The sequence below is a fragment of the Myxocyprinus asiaticus genome, chromosome 11, assembly GCF_019703515.2.
Source record: "Myxocyprinus asiaticus isolate MX2 ecotype Aquarium Trade chromosome 11, UBuf_Myxa_2, whole genome shotgun sequence".
NCBI lineage: Eukaryota > Metazoa > Chordata > Actinopteri > Cypriniformes > Catostomidae > Myxocyprinus > Myxocyprinus asiaticus.
This window is the reverse complement of record NC_059354.1, coordinates 12751463-12771662: the sequence shown is the minus strand read 5'-3', so window position 1 is coordinate 12771662 and position 20200 is coordinate 12751463. Positions and strand designations below refer to the sequence as shown.

At 39.6% G+C, this 20200-nt stretch overlaps 1 protein-coding gene across 2 annotated transcripts in view; it reads left to right on the top strand.

Annotated features, from left to right (window-relative positions):
* The first annotated feature begins 5030 nt into the window (after positions 1 to 5030).
* The window catches only part of LOC127448193 (nuclear receptor subfamily 1 group I member 2-like), a 46830-nt gene continuing 31660 nt past the window's right edge, over positions 5031 to 20200 (top strand). The window contains exons 1-2 of one of the 2 annotated variants that reach the window (XM_051710549.1): positions 5031 to 5270; positions 18926 to 19064. In XM_051710549.1, the coding sequence (XP_051566509.1) occupies positions 19033 to 19064 (32 nt within the window). In that variant the 5' untranslated portion in view covers positions 5031 to 5270; positions 18926 to 19032. Of the gene's footprint in view, positions 5271 to 18873; positions 19065 to 20200 lie in introns of both variants that reach the window. The other variant, XM_051710548.1, reaches the window with a different exon arrangement.

Genomic DNA, 20200 nt, shown 5'->3' with positions numbered 1-20200 from the left:
CATGAACGAGCGTGCACAGTCGGTGCTGAACTGTCTGAAGGCATTCAGACAGAGGACAGCGGTTCCACAGAAACTTTTTCAGATGCTCCTGGGGCCACGCCGCTCGGGTTGATGCATATGAGACCGCTTCAGCACTGGCTTCAGACTCGAGTCCCGAGATGGGCATGGCACCACGGGACACATCGCGTGGCCATCACGCCGATCTGTCGCCACCTCTTCAGTCCTTGGACCGACCTTGCATTTCTACGGGCAGGGGTTCCCCTAGAGCAGGTCTCCAGGTGCATCGTGGTTACAACAGATGCCTCCAAGACGGGCTGGGGCACCGTATGCAATGGGCACACAGCCGCTGGCTCCTGGACTGGCCCACGGCTGCGTTGGCACATCAACTGCCTAGAGTTGTTGGCAGTACTGCTCGCCCTGCAGAGGTTCCCGCCATTGATCCAGGGCAAGCACGTGTTGGTCCGGACGGACAACACAGCGACGGTAGCATACATCAAGGCAGTCTATGCTCCCGTTGCATGTCACAACTCGCCCGCCGTCTCCTCCTCTGGAGTTAGCAGTGCCTCAAGTCGCTACGAGCCACTCACATCCCAGGTGACCTCAACACCACAGCAGACGCGCTGTCACGACAGGTTACGCTCAGGGGAGAGTGGAGAATCCACCCCCAGGTGGTCCAGCTGATTTGGAGTCGATTCGTCGAGCACAGGTAGACCTGTTTACTTCCTGGGAATCCTCCCACTGCCCGCTTTGGTACACCCTGACCGAGGCACCCCTCGGTATAGATGCGCTGGCACACAGCTGGCCCCCTGGACTACGCAAATACACGTTTCCCCCAGTTAGCCTCCTTGCACAGACCCTGTGCAAGGTCAGGGAGGACGAGGAGCAGATCGTCCTTGTAGCACCCTACTGGTCCACCCAGATGTGGTTCTCGGATCTCATGCTCCTCGCGACAGCCCCCCCCCCCCCACCCGGCAAATTCCCCTGAGGAAGGACCTTCTTTCACAGGGACGGGGCACCATCTAGCACCCATGACCAGACCTCTGGAATTTCCACGTCTGGCCCTTGGACGGGACGCGGAAGACCTAAGTGGCCTAACACCCGCGGTGGTAGACACAATCACTCAGGCTAGGGCTCCCTCTATGAGGCACGTGTATGCCTTGAAGTGGCGTCTGTTTGCTAAGTGGTGTTCTTCCCGACGCGAAGACCCCCAGAGATGCGCAGTTGGATCGGTGCTTTCCTTCCTGCAGGAGAGGCTGGAGGGGCGGCTGTCCCCCTCCACCTTAAAGGTGTATGTAGCCGCTATTTCGGCTCATCATGATGCAGTAGATGGAAAGTACTTGGGGAAGCACAACTTGATCATCAGGTTCCTGAGAGGCGCTAAGAGGTTGAATCCATCCAGACCATGCCTCGTCCCCTCATAGGACCTCTCTGTAGTCCTTCGGGGTCTACAGGGAGCTCCCTTTGAGCCCTTGGAGTCAGCTGAGCTTAAGGCACTCTCTTTGAAAACTGCCCTCCTGACTGCGCTCACTTTCATCAAAAGGGTAGGGGACCTGCAGGCATTCTCTGTCAGCAAATCGTGCATGGAGTTCAGTCCTGGTTACTCTCACATGATCCTGAGACCCCGACTGCACTATGTGCCCAAGGTTCCCACGACCCCATTTAGGGATCAGGTGGTGAATCTGCAAGCACTGCCCCAGGAGGAGGCAGACCCAGCCTTGGCGTTGCTGTGTCCGGTGCGAGCTTTACACATCTATTTGGATTGCACGCAGAGCTTTAGAAGCTCCGAGCAGCTCTTTGTCTGCTTTGGTGGACAGTGGAAAGGAAGTGCTGTCTCCAAACAGAGGATCACCCACTGGGTCATTGACGTCATCGCGATGGCATATCAGGCTCAGGACGTGCTACTTGCTACGGGGTTACGAGCCCACTCTACCAGGAGTGTGGCGGCCTCCTGGGTCCTGGCCAGTGGCACCGCTTTGGCAGACATCTGCAGAGCACCCAACACCTTTGCGAGGTTCTACAATCTCCGGGTTGAGCCGGTCTCGTCCCGTGTATTGGAAGGCACGGGCAGGTAAGTTCCGGGACAGCTGGCCGGGTGTACCGCTTGCGCATTGGGCCTTTCCCCTCCCTTGAGATGAAGATGTGCGCTCTTGACTCCCAGTCATGTTCACAGTCTGTGATCTCTGGATGACTTTCCTCCTCAGCCCTCTGGCAGTTGAGTTTGCAGAGAAACTCACTGCCAGCCCAGTACGTGCGCTAATGAGGCCCTGTACTGAGGTAGGTGCTCCACATGTGCTGGTTCCCCGAAGGCGACCCCATGTGATATCTTCTGCAAAATCGTTTCCCTGTCGGTAAACTGCGTCTTCCTTGGGCAGAGGCCCCTCTGCCCCCGGTCGCCATGCTTTGTAGAAACTCCTCCCCCTTCAGGTAGGACCTACCACGGGACCTCTCCACATGACATACTTCCGACAAGACTCGGTAAGACCATGTGACACACCCCCCCTCTTTTTGGGCGGGGTGTGGTCTCCGTGGTGTCTTCCCCTTGGGAGGGACCCCCCCCTCCCAGTCAGGTAAACAAATTCCACTCTTTCTGGGGAGAAAAAAGAGGAAAAGAGGCCTCGGCTGGGCTAGCCTGTCCCTATTGTTGGGCAGTCGATTTGTTCCTGAAGGACTGTTCGATGCTCATAAGAGCGTTGGGGGAGGTTACGTGACGGCTTGGTGCACTGGCTACGAGTCTCGCCCATCCAGTTCACATAACACAGTTCAAATAGTTGTGCCGTTTTGTATAGGGACCCCTAGTGTCACTACATCGACACAATATTGAGTGAGTGACAGATAGGGAACATCATGGTTACTTTTGTAACCTCCGTTCCCTGATGGAGGGAATGAGACGTTAGAGAGGCAAAATATACAGATACATTTTAAAAGGTACTCTTTATTTATATTTTATAGAGAATTTTGCCATTAAACTGAAGGATTCTTTTTTACTAAATAATTCACTGAGGTGATATTATTTTAACTCAGGAGACTGCACACAATGGAAATGCTAATTTTGTGGATGATTTAAATATTCAGTTAAAACATGTAGGTTATGATAACTTTGGTGCTGTTTATGGTCAGATGAGGGTGCGATGCACCCAGAAATGCTTGTATTGGAGTTTAAAGATACTAAAGTACAGAGGCGGACTGGCCATAGGGAGAACCGGGACATTTCCTGGTGGGTCGGCCACGAAACAGGGGAAACTCATTTCGTTCACTCAATGCTGAGATATAGTGCAGTAACTGCCATTCACTACATACTGTAGTAAATAGTAAATAAGTGAACCATTTAGGCCACTCTCTTCGCCATATGATCACCTAATGCCTGCACATCTCTCATGTGTGTGTCTCGCACCCTGCATATCTCACTGTGCACGTGCAAAAATGCTGTCTGTATGGGCTCTAGACATGCGGGACGCGGGACAAAGCGCACTGTTATATTGCTGCACTGATTTAAAAATGTACACTAAAAAACTGATGTCATAAGAGCCCAGTTACAGTATCAGCCTGAAAATGACCAACACATGACACAGAAAAGCCCACGTTAGCATTTGAGCCACAACTTACCTCAACGTGCTGCCTTAAGTTGAAGCTGAGATTTTAATCTTGAAATATCAGCTTGTCTTGGTGTTAAATGAAGGCATTGTATGACGAACCTATTCTTTTTGTTCACTGTGCGGAGCAAAGAAAGTGTTTCACTTTGAAGAGTTTGATGCTGCAACAGTGATGACTCGGCTTGAGTGACAAGTCTGTGACAGCGTGTGCAGCTGTGTGAACTTCCGCTGTCATAAAAGTCCCATTTAAATTCTCAATAAATTATACATTAACTAAAATTAAACCCAGTAATGTAACGACAGGAACACCACCCATTGTAATTAAGTGTTAGTAAATTTTTTCATTCGAATTTACTCAAGTGAGAATAAAAAGTACCCACTTTTAAACCTACTCTAAAAGTATTTTTTTTTCAAAAAGGTACTCAAGTAAATGTAATAGAGTAAATGTAGCACGTTACTACCCACCTCTGCAAGGGATGGTAGTTATCAAGTCTCACACTAAGACCTTGGCATTAGCAGACATTTAATCATGTTGTGATGTTGTATGATGTTTCTGTGATTAAAGGGATAGTTCACCCAAAAATGTAAATTCTCATTTACTCACCATCATGCCATCCCAGATGTGTCTGACTTTCTTTCTTCTGCAGAAAATAAACAAAGATTTTTAGAAAAATATCTCAGCTCTGTTGGTCCTCACAGTGTAAATGAATGGGAACCAGAATTTTGAAGCTCCAAAAGCAATTTCCACATTCACATTTTATTTCACATTCTTCATTTGTTTTTGGCGATTTGCATTCTTAAGTGCATGTCGCCACCTACTGGGCAGGGTGGAGAATTTATAGTAAAAAAGACTTAAATATTGATCTGTTTCTCACCCACACCTATCATATTGCTTCAGAAGACATGGATTTAACCACTGGAGTCCTATGAATACATTTTATTCTGCCTTTGTGTGATTTTTGGAGCTTTAAAATCTTGGTACTCATTCACTTGCATTGCGAGGACCTACAGAGCTGAAATATTCTTTTAAAAATATTCACTTGTGTTCAGCAGAAGAAAGAAAGTCATACACATTTGGAATGACATGAAGGTGAGTAAATGATGAGAGAATTTTCATTTTTGGTTGAACTATCCCTTTGAAGTCGTGTAATATGATTTACATATAAGTAAGCCATCCTGAGCTCTCCTTAGATCGTATTAAACTATATTAAATAGTATGAGAACCTCTACCCTAACCACCATAATGTTAGAGGGAAATCAATACAGTTCAGCTCTGTAACAGTTGCATAACTTCAAATGTTCAATAAACAAATGGCATAATATGATCCTCCGTTCAGTTTTGCCCCGCCTGCGTTTTCTTGCTTTCACCCACATTCCCACTCGAAATGTAGATATTAGATAACTAGGAAAATACGCAACATTCGCTTCCAGTGGGAACATCAGACACGTTTTCTCGTTTTCCCGTCCAGCGCGTCCTTCTCAGGACATCAGTAACCAGGAAGTAAGACATGAACTCGCTAGTCAAGCCCTCGGTCATTTGAGTGGGTGAAATTAGGACTCGAACTCAGTACATCTTAAACTGTGTTTGTCTGTGTGGCTGATCGTGTCATGATTTATGACTTTGGGGCTCGTTGTGTCTTATCATGAGGAGTTACATGAATGTCCAGCTGATGTGACATAGTAAGTTCGTTTATTTTTATTTACAAAAGTAGCGCGTTGACAACAACTGTTAAGCGTGCAGTGGAAATAAATCTTGCTGCTTGCAAACTATAGGAATGAAATACAGCACATTGGTGTGTGTTTAACGGGATTTAAACAGGAATAAGAAATTAATAAAGACTGATGATGCGTCGGCGCTACACATTATATTTTGTATCGGCGGCGATATATGAAAATATTACAGTCTGCTGCACAGTTGTTCAACTTGCGCCTTTAACACAGTGCCCCCTGATCATTATTTAATCTCATAGTAAGAGTCACTTACTGCTTAATAATGAACCCTAACCGATCATATTGAGCTGTATTCAATATATTTATGAGGACAATCACGTTAACCCAACATAAGCTAAGTGCTTAAACTTTATGTTTAGTAGCATAACTGATAAATGTTTAAATGTCAGGTCTGAAATTGAAGCATTCATTTTAGGATTTGCTGTTAACTGTATTTACAGCAGCACACATTGACAGAAGCTTATTCTGGTCCAAAGAGAATTGACAGCCTCAACATATGATCTGAATAGATCAATTATTCTGACTGCTCAAAATGTTTATTCAAGCCACTGCAGTGGCCTGCTGAATTAACTAAGTCATTGTATAATTAATGAACAGACTTTGCTTGGACTTTGTGTTGGAGGATATAATTGATAATTGGGATGTGCAGCTGCTTACAGTTGTTGCTTTGCAATTTTGTCAAACTCTCTCTTCGTGAACATGGGTGTAAATTATTGTATTGTTTTAATTAATCTATGTCATTTTATTCAAGAAGCACAAATGAACACAATCTGTACAGATTAGATTTACTAGGTATAGACGTGTGGCCCTTTGACCTAGTGTTCTACCTTTTGTTGTGAGAAAAAAATTCCCATGCAGTTTATCAGGGGAAGTACAATACATTTAACATTCATTTTTTGATTTATTTAAAAAAAAAACTAATAATTATAATAAGACTAATTTACTTATTGATTACATACTTTATTTTTTGGTTAAAATATATAACACCAGGAGGTAAATTACTCAGTTACAGTAAGAATTGGCTTGTAAGTTTCAGGTCATCAAATAAGATCAGTATGAAATGTTTGTGGTTGTTGCCGCATTATTTCTGCCTTCACCTGCAGAGCAGGTTTAAAACAAAGACAAAATCAAAGACAAAATCACAAATCTCAGTTGGTTAGGCTAAAACCCTGAGGAATGCTTTATACTATCAGACTGTTGACTTGTTTCAGATGTGTTGACCTATCTGCAGTTAGCTGAACATGCTGTTGCTCCAGTGCAATACCTTGGTGTGAGATATTCACACAAAGTTTCTCATACCTCATTCAATTCAAAAATATATATCATTACAATAATTGCCTTCCAAATGCTTTTAGAGAAATATTCTCATGATAAGTCACAAAAATATGTTTCTTTCTTGACTTTGATTGGCAATCAGTAAATATAAACAAATAGATAGAAAACACGTCAAAGGCTTTGCTTTGTGTTTGCAAGGAGACAAACTGGATTACATGGAAATTGGAAAAAATGCAGAAATTGGTAAAACTGCCCTGCCTCTGCACATTAACAATGGAAAGTTGCTTTGTGTCTATCATGTGCAGTACAGAACATAATTTACAAGATATTAAGAGAAATATACAATAAGACCTGTTTATTGTCAACATTATTTCAGTGGTATCAAGATTTGGGGTTTACTCTAAATAAATACAGAATCCTAAGTATTAATCCTCTGCAATTAGTTCAGTCCAAACAGTTTTACTCAAACTTTGTTTCGTGGAATCTTTCAACTATCTGTTTTTGGTTTTTGTAAACTTTACACTTTTTAAGAGATTTCCAATGGAAAATCTCCAATTGACTAATGCTCAGGATTTAAAATATGATTGACAGCGATGATGCCATTGAAATATTTGAATTTGCAATTACTCTTCTTTCTTACAATTATTTGCATACTACTGAATTGTGATTGGTTTTGTCCTTCTTGTAGCCTGTATTAAATAATTTATAGCCACCTTTAAGTGAAACAGTGACTACATGTTGATTCTCATGTGCGTCACGTGTCAGTGCGGCTGACTGAAAATGACGATGGCAAAGCAGCACTGATAGAGCATTTCATGAATGAACCAAAGCCAGTGTAACTTTCGTAACACTGTTCTTTGACTGAATCTAGTTAGATATATTGCTCCGTTTTGGGTAATAATGGCATAGTAATGGCCTAATACAATATGCTGGAATAATAAAAATAAAAATATAATGCTGAAAAATAAAGTGTCATTACTGGAAAAAAGGACCAATTTTATAATAAAGTTTGAAAAGGTTTATGTGGATGTAATCAGTTTGGTAAAATTTGATTCTTTAAATTACAACAATGTATCAAACATTTCATGTGTAATTACATGACATTACACGAGTCCTTAAAAAAAAAAATTCACCTTTACTAATGCAGTAGGATGCCATTGCAGGCTTTTAATGTCATCCCTAATGTGATTTTAGTGAGTGTTCACTGTCCCTTCCCCTTTCATCTCTCTCTATCCTATTCTATCTTCCTGTCTCTCTCCCCCACCCCAGCAACAGAATTTCAATAGGTTTGACAGCTGGTTATATAATTGCACTTATTTTTTGAACTTCCTGGTAATTTCCTTAACATTAAAGCCTGTTAAAAACAAGCTCTGAATTAATGTAATGTGGAATTCAAATTCCACGGAATGCTACTTTCCAAACCCCAGAGTTAAAATTATTTTTCATAATTACAGTTATTATTAAAGTTTGACCTACAAAACATTTTGTCCTCAGGCATATGATGTCATCAAAGAGAGCAGAGGCCTAGAAATGTTCAGTGGAAATTCTTTGTAGGACTTCATTCAATGGAGAGACCTGTCTGTGAATAATGAACACTTGAATTTCCTGTCAACCAGCTCATCAACACAACCAATGGTTCTAAGAAGCACATTTGAGTAACTCATGACGCCTTTGAACCTTGAGAGAAAAATGAAAAAGTTAAATGCATTTATATAGTGCTATAAACAGTATTAGTGAAGAACACTGATGCCAAAAACTGCAGTGTAAATGCACATCAGAAAACTACTCATGTTCACACCGCAGCTGCATCTGACCAAAATCTGAATTTTTGCACATGACACACAGTACATTTACTTGCACTTTAAAAGTTTAACGTTTCAAACAATAATTAGTCTTTTTAAAGGGTTGTGTAAATGCTCTAGTCTAACTGAAATCATCCCATTTAGATTTTGCGAAGTTGGACTAACAGACCTAGATAATGCGATTGTGGCTTCGTCAAGCATGTATGCATGTTAATCGGACCACAGTTGGCCACTGCAGTTTGCACATGCTTGAAAAGACAGAGATGATGTACTAAATGTATTAAACACTTCCTCAGCTGTTGTCCTTCCTTTAATTGTTAAGTTCCGCATTGTGCCATGTATATTTGGATAGACAAAAAAAGTCTGTGGCTTGACTACACAAAAACCCGCTGTAGCTCGTTTATAACTGTGCATGTAAACATGCTGACAGATGTGCTGTTTTGGATAACACAATGAACATCAAAAAACAAACTGAATCTATCATTTTCAGTTCTGATCTGGGCCACTTTCGCATGTGGAAACACATGCAGGAAAAAAAACGATTTTCTGCAATATGATGACTTCATTGTGAACAGTACTACAAAAGAAGATAATACATTATTTTACATTAGGGATGTCCTGATACTGGTATCGTTATCGGGTCCGATACTGCGCTCTTGTACTGGTACTCGTACTTGTAAAAATGCTCCGATAACATCTGACATATGAATGTCATTACGTAAACATTCAGCCCACAAATTAGAATCACATTATTTCCTAGTGAGATTATTTAACAGCATTTGCATGCTAGTCAAATGTGAGCGCTTGTGAATGTATGGAGACAGTGTTGTGCTGACGCCGGCTGCACATACTTTTTAAGGCTCCTCCTTGGCTCATACAGAGAAAACACTGTCATGAGTCTGTCATGAGCTTGGAGCAGATGACAGTAAACATAGTGCAAATTCACGTTGTAGCATGAGGCACATACATTAAATAGCAGCCTTTTGTGGTTTCATAATCACTCTGAGTCACATAGCATCCGGCTTCTCCAGAGTGGGAATCTGCTGTCATAACGTCAGAGTTCCTTGGTCAAAACAACACAGAAACACTTTAAAATAAAAGCTCCGTCAAAATTAAAGGTACATTTACAGGAATAAGGTATGACAGAAAATATCACTACTGTAATGTTATGTAATATTCACTGTACTATTACTACTACTACTATCAATAATTATAAATCAGTAGTAATTGTATTATACTTAACAGGGCTTCAGACTGAGACTAAAATGGTCGCAAATGCGACCAAAAATAATTAATTGTGACAATAATTTAAAATCTAGTTGCCATTGGCGACAGTCGGGTTGTGTGCGTTCATATGCGGTTTTGTCAGATATCATCCTGTGAGATATTGAATACATCTTTAGTGTGCGCACCACCAGTGTGTCTCGTGCCGCTTTTCACCCATTCTGTTTCTGATGAGCTCACCGCACGCAACAGCAAACCCAGTGCGAGAGAGTCGTGACTAAATGACTCTTTTATCACCTGGAAAGAACTGAGGGTTTGAACTCAGGAGCTCAGGTTAGCAGTTTGAATCAGACTGACTTTCTCAGCGAATCAGCCGTCAGTGAGCTCACAACTGGGAGCGCAGACATTTCAAAATAAGAGTCCCATGTGTATTTCAGGATTCTTTATAATTAAAAGTCACGTATTGTGTACCAGTTTTTTTTTCTTCTGGTAATTATTGATTGGGATTGGAGTAGCACAATAAAGTGCATCTGGGATTTCATTCAATTTGCACTCTTGTCGTCTCTGTGTCTGGGCCATCCGGTAACAGTAAAGAAAGACTAAGGCAATATTTTAAAACAATTAAAATGATATATGTGTGTGTGTGTATATATATTATATAACATTCATGAGACAAAAGGGAATGCAAACTTATCTTCTCCACTATATATACTGTTTATTAAACCTCTGATTAATGGGTTATCAGCTGACTTCTTTTTCTTTGGCTTTATATCTTGTTTCTGAACAGCAATCTAAATCAAGCAATTCTGTGATTTGGTGACTAAAAACAGCCATTTGGCTCCTTAATGTTTCAGTTTAGGAGCCAATGGCTCCTAAGTCATTGTTTTAGTCTGGAGCCCTGCTTAAGCAGTATCTAACATCTATGATGCTCTGTTGTGCAGCATTTTATTTGACAAATATAACTCCAATGTTGTATTTTGGATTGTGCTGTGAGGTCCTGTATCAAACTTCATTTGATAAAAAATAATAAAATAATATGTTGAAAATTAATTGTTATATTTTCATTTGATTACATTTTTAATTAATTAATTTAAATAAACTGTTGATATGGAGTTTAGGAAAAAAAAAACAGGTATCGGACTCGGTATCTGTGAGTACCAGAAATGAAGTATGGGTACTCGTACTCGTGTCCCCCACCCCCTTAGTGTCAAAATCACTTGACACTGGCCTCCACTGCACATGATGCACATGACGCTACCATTGCCTTCATTTATTATCTTTAATAGACATGCTAGGGGGTAGTGGTTTATGCATGCAGTACAGGTCAGTTTAGGAGCATTGGCTGTTCAGAACAGTATCTGATTTGGGCCACATTTAAATAGTCACGTGAACAACCTCACAAAAAAATCAGATTTGAGCAGAAAAGCCTTATTTGAGCCTTATTCAGCTGTGGTGTGAAAATAGCCATAGACTCACAGTCACATGTGGATGTTTTGGAAGAGAGCATATTATAGATTTGAAAACAGATACTGTAATTCTGACTCTAAATTCTGATTGGATGTGATTCATTTGAAGCCATTGTAAAATGCAGATAAATGCACATCTGTCACCACATATTCTATATCAATGCTCTAAGTTGTTACATTGTTTGTCATCTGCAAACAGCCTACAGTCAAGTTGAGGAACTGTATTACTAGGGCTGCATGATATATCGACTGCCAATCTAAATAATTTACTTGTCTGAAAAAAAAAATTATTCTGGTAATTACTAATAATTAGAGGTGACAAAATTATTAATTATTAATGTAATTAATTTAATTTAAAACAATTAATTTAAAATGTTTAATGCATTATTTTTTTTAATCATGATTAACGCATTTAACAATTTTACATTTTATTCAGCTCTGTGTTAGTTCTGAACACTGGTTGGAATAGGGTGGAACCTTTGCAAGGTGTCTGGGGTCATTACACTGAGGCACAAACCACAACACACACACAACAGTGATTCCGTGTCAATGATCAAGTGATGGAGAAAGGACATCTTTACCAAAGTTTTGGTCAGAAAATTTACAGACTTCACGGAACTTCAGTGTGCCTGATATCGAGCACCTTAGCTCAGTTAAAACAGGTTCCCCATTGAAATAATGGAGAATTCTGCTCTAAATGTAATGTTTGTGCTAAAATTTTATGGTATGCAGATTTTTTGTGTGCATTTTGTTATAAAACTTTTTGCATTTTGTTTCCATCGATAACACATTGACATACTGTAATAATTGAATGTATGCAATAATGAAAATCAGAGTCACCCCCCTTGAAATCTGAACAGATGTGGTCAAAAGAGATGCATACAAGATCAAGTGTAAATGGCGATAGCGCCTGTCCACCTGTGGTCAGATCACCCTAAGTGCATCTTACACTAGGCAGTAAATGGGAGGGCACACACACCGCGGGAGTGTAAGTGAGAGTGAAATCAGAATTGATGCGCTAGGTTTGAATGATTTTCTTCTTTTTTTATCTGTCAAAATGACATAAAGCATTTGAAATTATCCGTCAATGTTTAAAAAAAGCTGTAAATGATGGAGAATTTTCGATTAATGCAACCCCTGAAAGATATATAATTTACATGTGCAGTGCAAGCACTTGGAGCAAAACAAAACGTTCTTTGCAAGCGCTTTTTATGTGGAGTTCAAAATGGCGCAAATCATGTGAATGCGGCTCCACGATTGCTGTACCAAAGTGGATAGCCACGATTAATATTGTAGGGAATGAGAGTTTAAGAGATTTAATGCCAATTGCAATTAATACTTAACCTAGTTTTTTCAATTTGTCAACCTCCCACTTAGACTTTGGAAGACTTTAATGTAATTTGAATTGGTGCTATTTTAGTGCATTTCTGTCTTTATATTGTGGAACGCTTTGTTTGGAAAATTTCAACAAAACATTATTGTTACATATTGTTTTCTAAAAAGGAACTAAAGGCATTTTCACAGGATAAGAAATATTTCTAAATGTGCGTTTAACTTTGAAAAATCACATGGTTAATCACGATTCAATTTTTAATCGACTGACAGCACTAGTAATAATATTTTATCATAGTTCTGTTGCCACCATTTATAAAAAAAAATAAACAGTTATAAAAAAGCAACTTCTCTCTGTGTTGTGCCCAAGATCACTTGGTAAAATCACTGTGATACGTGACCTCTCTTCCACATCATCAGAAGTAATACAGAATTTTGATTTCACAACAAAAAGTTTTATGTTTCTTTAATTGCTGAATTTGTTACAATGTGGCAGTTCTTCTGTCTGAGAGTAAACCGGTAAAACCACTCTCGCACAATGATATTTGTTGTCTTTATTTGTGTCAGCGGAAGTTGAACCCAGGGTATTCTTGTGACCACAAATTAGCTGATGAGTACAAGCTGATGTAAAATTGGTGTTTTATAGCCTGGTACGTATTGCATTTGTGAATTTGGGATTTGGAGAGAATTGTTGATTTTCAGAACCTTTGTTACAAAATTGAATTTCACAATGCAAATCCTAACTAATCCACTAAGTATGATCAGTGATGTTGTTCCATAAAGGAAGCGAAGAACTGTGGAAAGAGAAGTTGCAAAGAGAAAGGGTAAATGTGTGGCTGTAATGTTCAGAATGAGCAGATAAGCAGAGGGTAACTGGAGCTGTGGGGAAGGAATCAGCGCTTAAGAGCTTTCTCTCTGTATAATGACAAACAGAGACCTCTGCTCAGATCGCATATAAAGCCAAAGGAAAACACAAAATGACACATTACTTAACCAGCAGGTTATTGCTCTTTGGACCCAGACAGTGAACTAAGGCTGACCTTACAGAGGTTCAGCTGCGGATTACATAACCTGTTAGCTTTAAGGATTTATGATCATGCCTTTTAACACTTGGGGTCTTCTTTAATTCATTCACGCAAAGTTAGTGGGCATGGCCATGAAGTTTTGGTATTTTCGTGCAAGCATACGCTAAGTCTAAGAGTTGCATGCACAAAGTGCTAATGGGCTGGGTCAAGTACAATTTAATTCTGAGGTTCTTCTCCGGTTATTGCACAATCAGCGTCCTATAATATGGTATATTCCATTCCCTGTCAAGCACAAGAGATATAAACAAATACAGCACATTCAGAAGAAATTGATAGTGTAAATGGACTGTATGCTGTGGATTAGAAGAAAAGAAATATAGACTAACGTTCTTTTGTGCATTAACTGCATCTTTGTTGAATAAAGCTGGCTCCACACTAGCAAACTCAGAACAAATCGGTTTGAGTGGGGGGTGTCACACTTAGTGACTCTTTTCGCTGATCTTGTCCTCCTAGTCAGTGAGCCTGTCACACTTACTGAAATTCCTGGAATTTATCTGATCTGGCTGAAGAACAAACATGACCTCAAACCCTCAACTAACAAATAGGTTTTGATTAACTTAAAAAAAAAAAAAAAAAAAAACGAATTACAGTACGGTTATTGTTTATGAAAACTGGGGAAGAACATTTAGATCTGCTAAAGTCTGTATCTTTGACAATAACAACCCACATAAGAGAACAATGGCAATCTAATGTAGAACTGTCTTTTTACACAAAATAAATGTAAAACTGAAAAAAAAGAGCATTATGTCTGTTTTTTTCTTATCCTCCTATTCAATGAGGGCATCCAAAATGCATCCAATACAAACAGACTGTTGTGGCTCATTTTAGTGCAAGAAAAAGCTTGGTGACAGAATCTGAGTGTGATGAAAACATTCACATCAGCTTGACATCTTGTCCGTTCTTCAGTAAAAGAAGAAGCTCAGTGGTCACTTGACGAGAACACAAGACCCTGCCTCAGTGACAGAATTATTTTTTTCAGACTTTGAAGCCCTCAGCAGAGAGTCCCGTAAATCAAGTGATTAACACCTTCCGCTGAGAGACACTAAGAGAGGTGATTATTTAAATGAAGCTAACACCTGAAAATAATTGGAAAAATTAGCTAGTGAGATGCTGCCTTAACAGGCATATTTCTATGACAGTGACATGCTCCTTTTATTCGCATGGGAAATGTGGTTCTCATCAGGATCTGTATGAAGGCTACGTTAAATTATAGAGAATGTAAGTATTATTAATCATATTGATTAAGTGACACAAATCATGGCTAGTATTAACAGCAATTGCATTGGCCTTTCAGGTTAGGCTGTGGATTTTTGCACGCACTTCACTTCTACCTGTTGATTTTGCTTTAAAAATGAAATTTATTTATTGAAACACAAATAAATAAATAAATAAACCAAAAATATTTCTAAATTTAATTTGGACTTAAAGGACCAAAGTATAATCAAAATAACAAACTGATAAAAAAAAATCCTATATAACCACCTCATGTAAAATCCAAACATTTTACCCTGTCTTCTTCCACCTGCTTCTTTTCAGTGACTTAAAAATCACTCTACAACAACAGATGACATTTTTTAAAAACAAATTAGATAAATGCATAATGCAATTGTAAATATAAACATAATAATTGAAAAATAAACCATGACCTATAGATAGTTTAACACAAATCTCATAAATTTTTGTTTCATAAAACATCAACAACTGTGATTGTGAGGGATATTATTTGATGTTCCACTATATTTTCGAGTTTGGACATGAACATGTTACCACCTGCTGGTGGAATCTCCAAACTGCAAATGCAGGAACTGATTTTAGACTTTGCACTGAAAACAGATGTACCTCTCAGATGTCTTAGCGCAATTACCTATTTCTCAGGAAAATAGTATGTCGTTAACATGCAATACACCCACAGTTTGCACGCATACACCCACAGATAGCGCAAACACTCCCCCACGCCCACTCGTGCTTTGCACTGGCACAAAAATTGCAGTTAGAATTAGCGCTATCATGAAAATTAGATAATATGTTGCGCACTGTCATTGCGTTTAGCACTTTGCCTAGCGTGGTCATGAAAATAGAGCCCTTGCTCTTTTAACTGCAACAATGAAGTCCCTATAAAGTGCCTTGTGAGCACCGTTTTCTATGGTCTGTTCGCATATTTCCCACTGAAACATTAAGTTGGATGTGGGACATGTCGAACGGCCGTGCCTTTAAAAAAAATAGCCAATAAACTTTAGTTTGCAAAGCCATACACACACCCTCCATCTTGCAGCTTCTCGTGCCAGAGCTGGTGTTCAGCCGAGGAAATTAACAAGCGATCTTAATAGAGACCACTTTTCCACTGTTTTGAGAACCGAACAATGATCTAACTGACCACATTACTACATAACCAGCCCACAAACAAACCCAGTGCATCGCTGTCTTTGCTTGTGTTCTTTTTCTAGAAAGTAGTTAATGGACAAAGTTTCTCAGGCACTATGTGAAGTTATGATTTTGCCTGGGTCTGTTTGCCAGAAGAGACAGACTGTCAATTTTAAATGCTTATATCTTCTGAAAACTAATTTTGACAACATTTAGAAGTACACCAGCATATAGATGACCTTAAAGCTAATAGATATGGAGTAAAAACTTTAGTTTTGATATTTCTAGGACCTTTAAACTGCCTCAGCAGTAAAATAGGTCAGTATTCTGTCTACCTGGCTTCCTTTGGATTATAGAATTCACAATTTGTGTACTTGGAAAGTGGACATAAACCCTGATGTGCTCTAATCAAGGCCGAATGTATAACAATAAATGTTAATGTATATCAGGGGTCGGCATTGACACGTGAAGGGTTAATCAGTGGCACGCCAGCAAGGGCGAGAGAGGAGTAGACTATGTTATTTATATAAATTCCACACCAGCATTCCAATCTACATCTTGATGTAATCCTTCCTCGTGATCACGCAGCGTGTTTTTATGAGCTGAATGGGAGGCTAAACAAAAAGTTCAAATGTGATGAGTCTGCAGTATACCCAACAGACTCGTGCAGCGCGTGCAAGCCATTCGCGCATCACGAGCCATCAGTGCTTCACTTTCAGTTAATGATGTGAGTAAACACACCCGCTTTGTTTCGGTCAGGCTGCGCGGATGAAAGCCTACATTCTGTGTTTCATTTGTTTCTTTTTGCTTTCAGAACAACATGTGATGTAATAAGGAAAAGACAAATATTAATCCTTGAGATTTCCAACCCAGCATACAGGTACACCCTCCTTAAACCATAGTCACACTCAAAATTACATTAAACGATTAAAAGAGGAAACATAAACACACATTGTGGGGTTCAAAAATCTATTAAAAATATAAATTAAACCTGGAAATAAAGTTTTAGGATTTTGCAGGTGCGATTCACCGAAAAGTGCTAAATAGTTGATCGGCTTGTGATGAATGGCTTACACGCACAGCACAAGTCTTGTCACACTTTAATAGTGTTTAGTCTCCCATTCAGCTGATGAAAACATACTGTCGGCACAGCCATTGACCAGGAAAATAAAAATGGCACTCCATGTCAAAAAGGTTGCCTACCCATGAGGCGTATGATAGCAGTGAGGAGAAAGGAATGAAAGACCCTGGTATGACTTTCTTTCTTCTTAGACATTAGTGAGGCTAAAATCCTGCCTCAGTCATTCAGGTTTGGAACTATATAAGTGTGAGTAAATAATTACAGAATGGGGTGGGGGTGGGGGGGGGTCGTTTGGGGTAAACTATCCCTTTAGGGATGAATTAAGGAGTTCCAGTTTTTTTATTCAGCTCTCAGGAGGAATCTTATTTATTGAGCACAAAAGGTTGTCAGATGATGTCAAGTGTATCCTCTACACACTCTCACGGCGAAATCATAAGGATTCATACGACTTTTCTAAATTTAGCTAATTCGTATGATATCGTACGACTTTCACTACAGCCAATGGCATCGCTGGACATTGTTTTCATCTAATATGTGACAATTACTTGCTTCTGTCACACACATAACAGCTTCCTATCATGTTTATACACTCTACTGATTGGTTAAGTTTAGATAAGGGGTTTGGATTAGGGCATAATTAAAAAATTAATAAATGTAAATGTAAATTGCTTGCACAAAATAATTTGATTTATTGATACATTTAAATGTATTGATCAAATCTAATAAAAGGTAAAATAATTTTAAATGATTAAAATTGACTATTTCATCAAATATTGTATGATAACAATATAGAAATAGAAAAAAAGCTCAATAAATAGTATTAATAGTGTTTTTTGTACTTAGACTCCATTTCTATTCCCTTTAAGTGTTTTTCCATGAACATCCATTTTTTCCTGCCTTCCCCTGTAAACTGGAATGAATCCTCAGCAAATCCTGAATAACCTTATAGGCAATTATGTTGTAGCACTTCAGTATTATGGCTTAGAAAGGAAGTCTGCCTTGACCATTTCGTAGTGGTCCCACGTGAATACCATGGCAACGCGTAATTCAGCTTTGTTTGGCATTGCTGTGTGTGTATGTTAAAAGGATAAAGGTCTTACTCTGGAGGACACACTTCACATTTCTGCGGTACACTCATAATGCAAAGGGTATGTTGCTTGAACTCTGAAAATCTTCTGCTCTATTTGATGATTTACTGACACATATAGCCATGATACTAGTCAAAGTGATTTACGTGCTTACAACTAACTGTTTAGTGCTGTTGTGGTGATTACATGTATTACTGATGGTGATTCGAGAATTTTAGCATTCAAGTAGGCTTGCTGGGAGATTGTTTATTTAGTTGAGTGAATAATAAATGTGATTGCTTGCATTGCTGGGTTGTTTGTGAGTTTAATTCATTATATTGAAGTATGCTTTGCATTGTTTTAATAGAAATTAAAGGAGGCATTTAGTGGTGACTCATGCACAGGTGGACAATATTTGCTTATTGGGATGCCTCAGAGCATGTTCGTACTAAAATCATGTCAAACCATTTATTTAATTTGCTTACTGAAATGAAAGAATTTCTTTACATGTACATTGCATTACTAAATACCTTCCTTTAAAATATTTTATACATTATGTATAATAAATTATATGTATAGTCTTTCATCTCTCTCTCTCTCTCTCTCTCTCTCTCTCTCTCTCTCTCTCTCTCTCTCTCTTGCTTTCTGTCCCTGTTTATCTTTTGGAAGTAGTTCAACTAGGGTTTTAAAAACAAACCATAATAAATAACATGATCATTTTATAAAATATTTTTTTTTATGAAGTTACATCAAGGGTTTTAGAGAACATTTTACAGTGCACGTGAAGTCATTGATGAGATAATGAACAAACGGTGGTTCATGAGATAGAGTAATAGTGTGACATGTCTGCTTGCTACAGTGCTTGTTACAGCTCAGGATGAGTAAAGAACTGGAGGAGTTCTCTCCCATAGGCGACTGGGTTCATGATGATGGGTCCGAGGAGGAAACGGAGGAGGATGACGAGCCCAAAATTTGTCAAGTATGTGGTGACAAATCCACAGGCTACCACTTTAACGCCATGACCTGTGAGGGCTGCAAAGGCTTTTTCAGGTGAGTGAGCTGATTCACTAACTATAAGGCAAAACAGACATGCTGAGAAACCTATGGAGAGAAACGTGAGGGTGGATGAGTAAGGAATCGTGATTGAGGATAGAATAGGATTAAATGACCCTCACAAAGTTTTACCCTGAAATATCCAGCTCACTAGCCAGCCTGTGGATATGGGGAGGGGTTTAAACCTTTACAGAGCTTTATTTGGGGCTAATTTAAAATAACAAATCGTTTTCATGTCCTTTTCTTTTTTGTTATTTTTTAAAGGAATTGTTAATACAAAATGTATTCAATGTCATAGTATATTCACCCTCATGTTGCTCTAAACCTGTATGGCTTTCTCTCCTCCATAGAACACAAAAGGTAAAGTTTTTTTTTTTGTTGTTTTTTTTTTTGCTCTTTTCCATGTAATGAATGGGGACTGGGTCTGTCAAGCTCCAAAAAACACCATAAACGAAGTCCAGAGGACTTTTGCACTATAATCCACGTCTTCTGAAGCCATATGGTAGTTTTGTGTGAGGAGCAGAGTCGTTATTCACAATTAATATTCCCCTTCACCAAAGCTCTGAAATGTGTTTCCGAAGTTGTATGGACAACAAAAATTGTGTCAACACAAATTATGCCAAACAACATTGGTTTTCATGTTTCTCATGACCAAAGGTCATTGATGTCAAAGGTGCCATATTTGGAGCTACAGTAGATGGGAATTTTCATTGAATAACTACTTAAATTGCCGTTCTTCATACAAAGCTACAGCACACAAGTTGTATTATCTACTGTGGCAGGGTAAGCAAGAGACAGACACAGTGGGTGTGGTGTCAAGCCTCAGAAAGTCATTTATTGGAAACAGTAATAAACGTAAACATGTCCAAAAGGGGAAATAAAGTGTCCAAGGGGGAATAGTGTTCATAATAATAGGGGGAATCTGGCATCCTCGCGGTGAACGGGGCTCCGTGAAAGGGGCGGAGTAGTGTTCATAGGGAAAGCCCAGGCACAGGCTGGGTCAGTTGGCCGCTAACGCTCCCTTGCAAAGTCCACAGCGCGTGAGGCGGTGGCGTCACTGGCGGCCTGTCTTCCCAGGTCCTGGCAAGCGTGAGGGGAAGGTGGCCCAGCATCTAGCCCGTCGGCGGCAACGT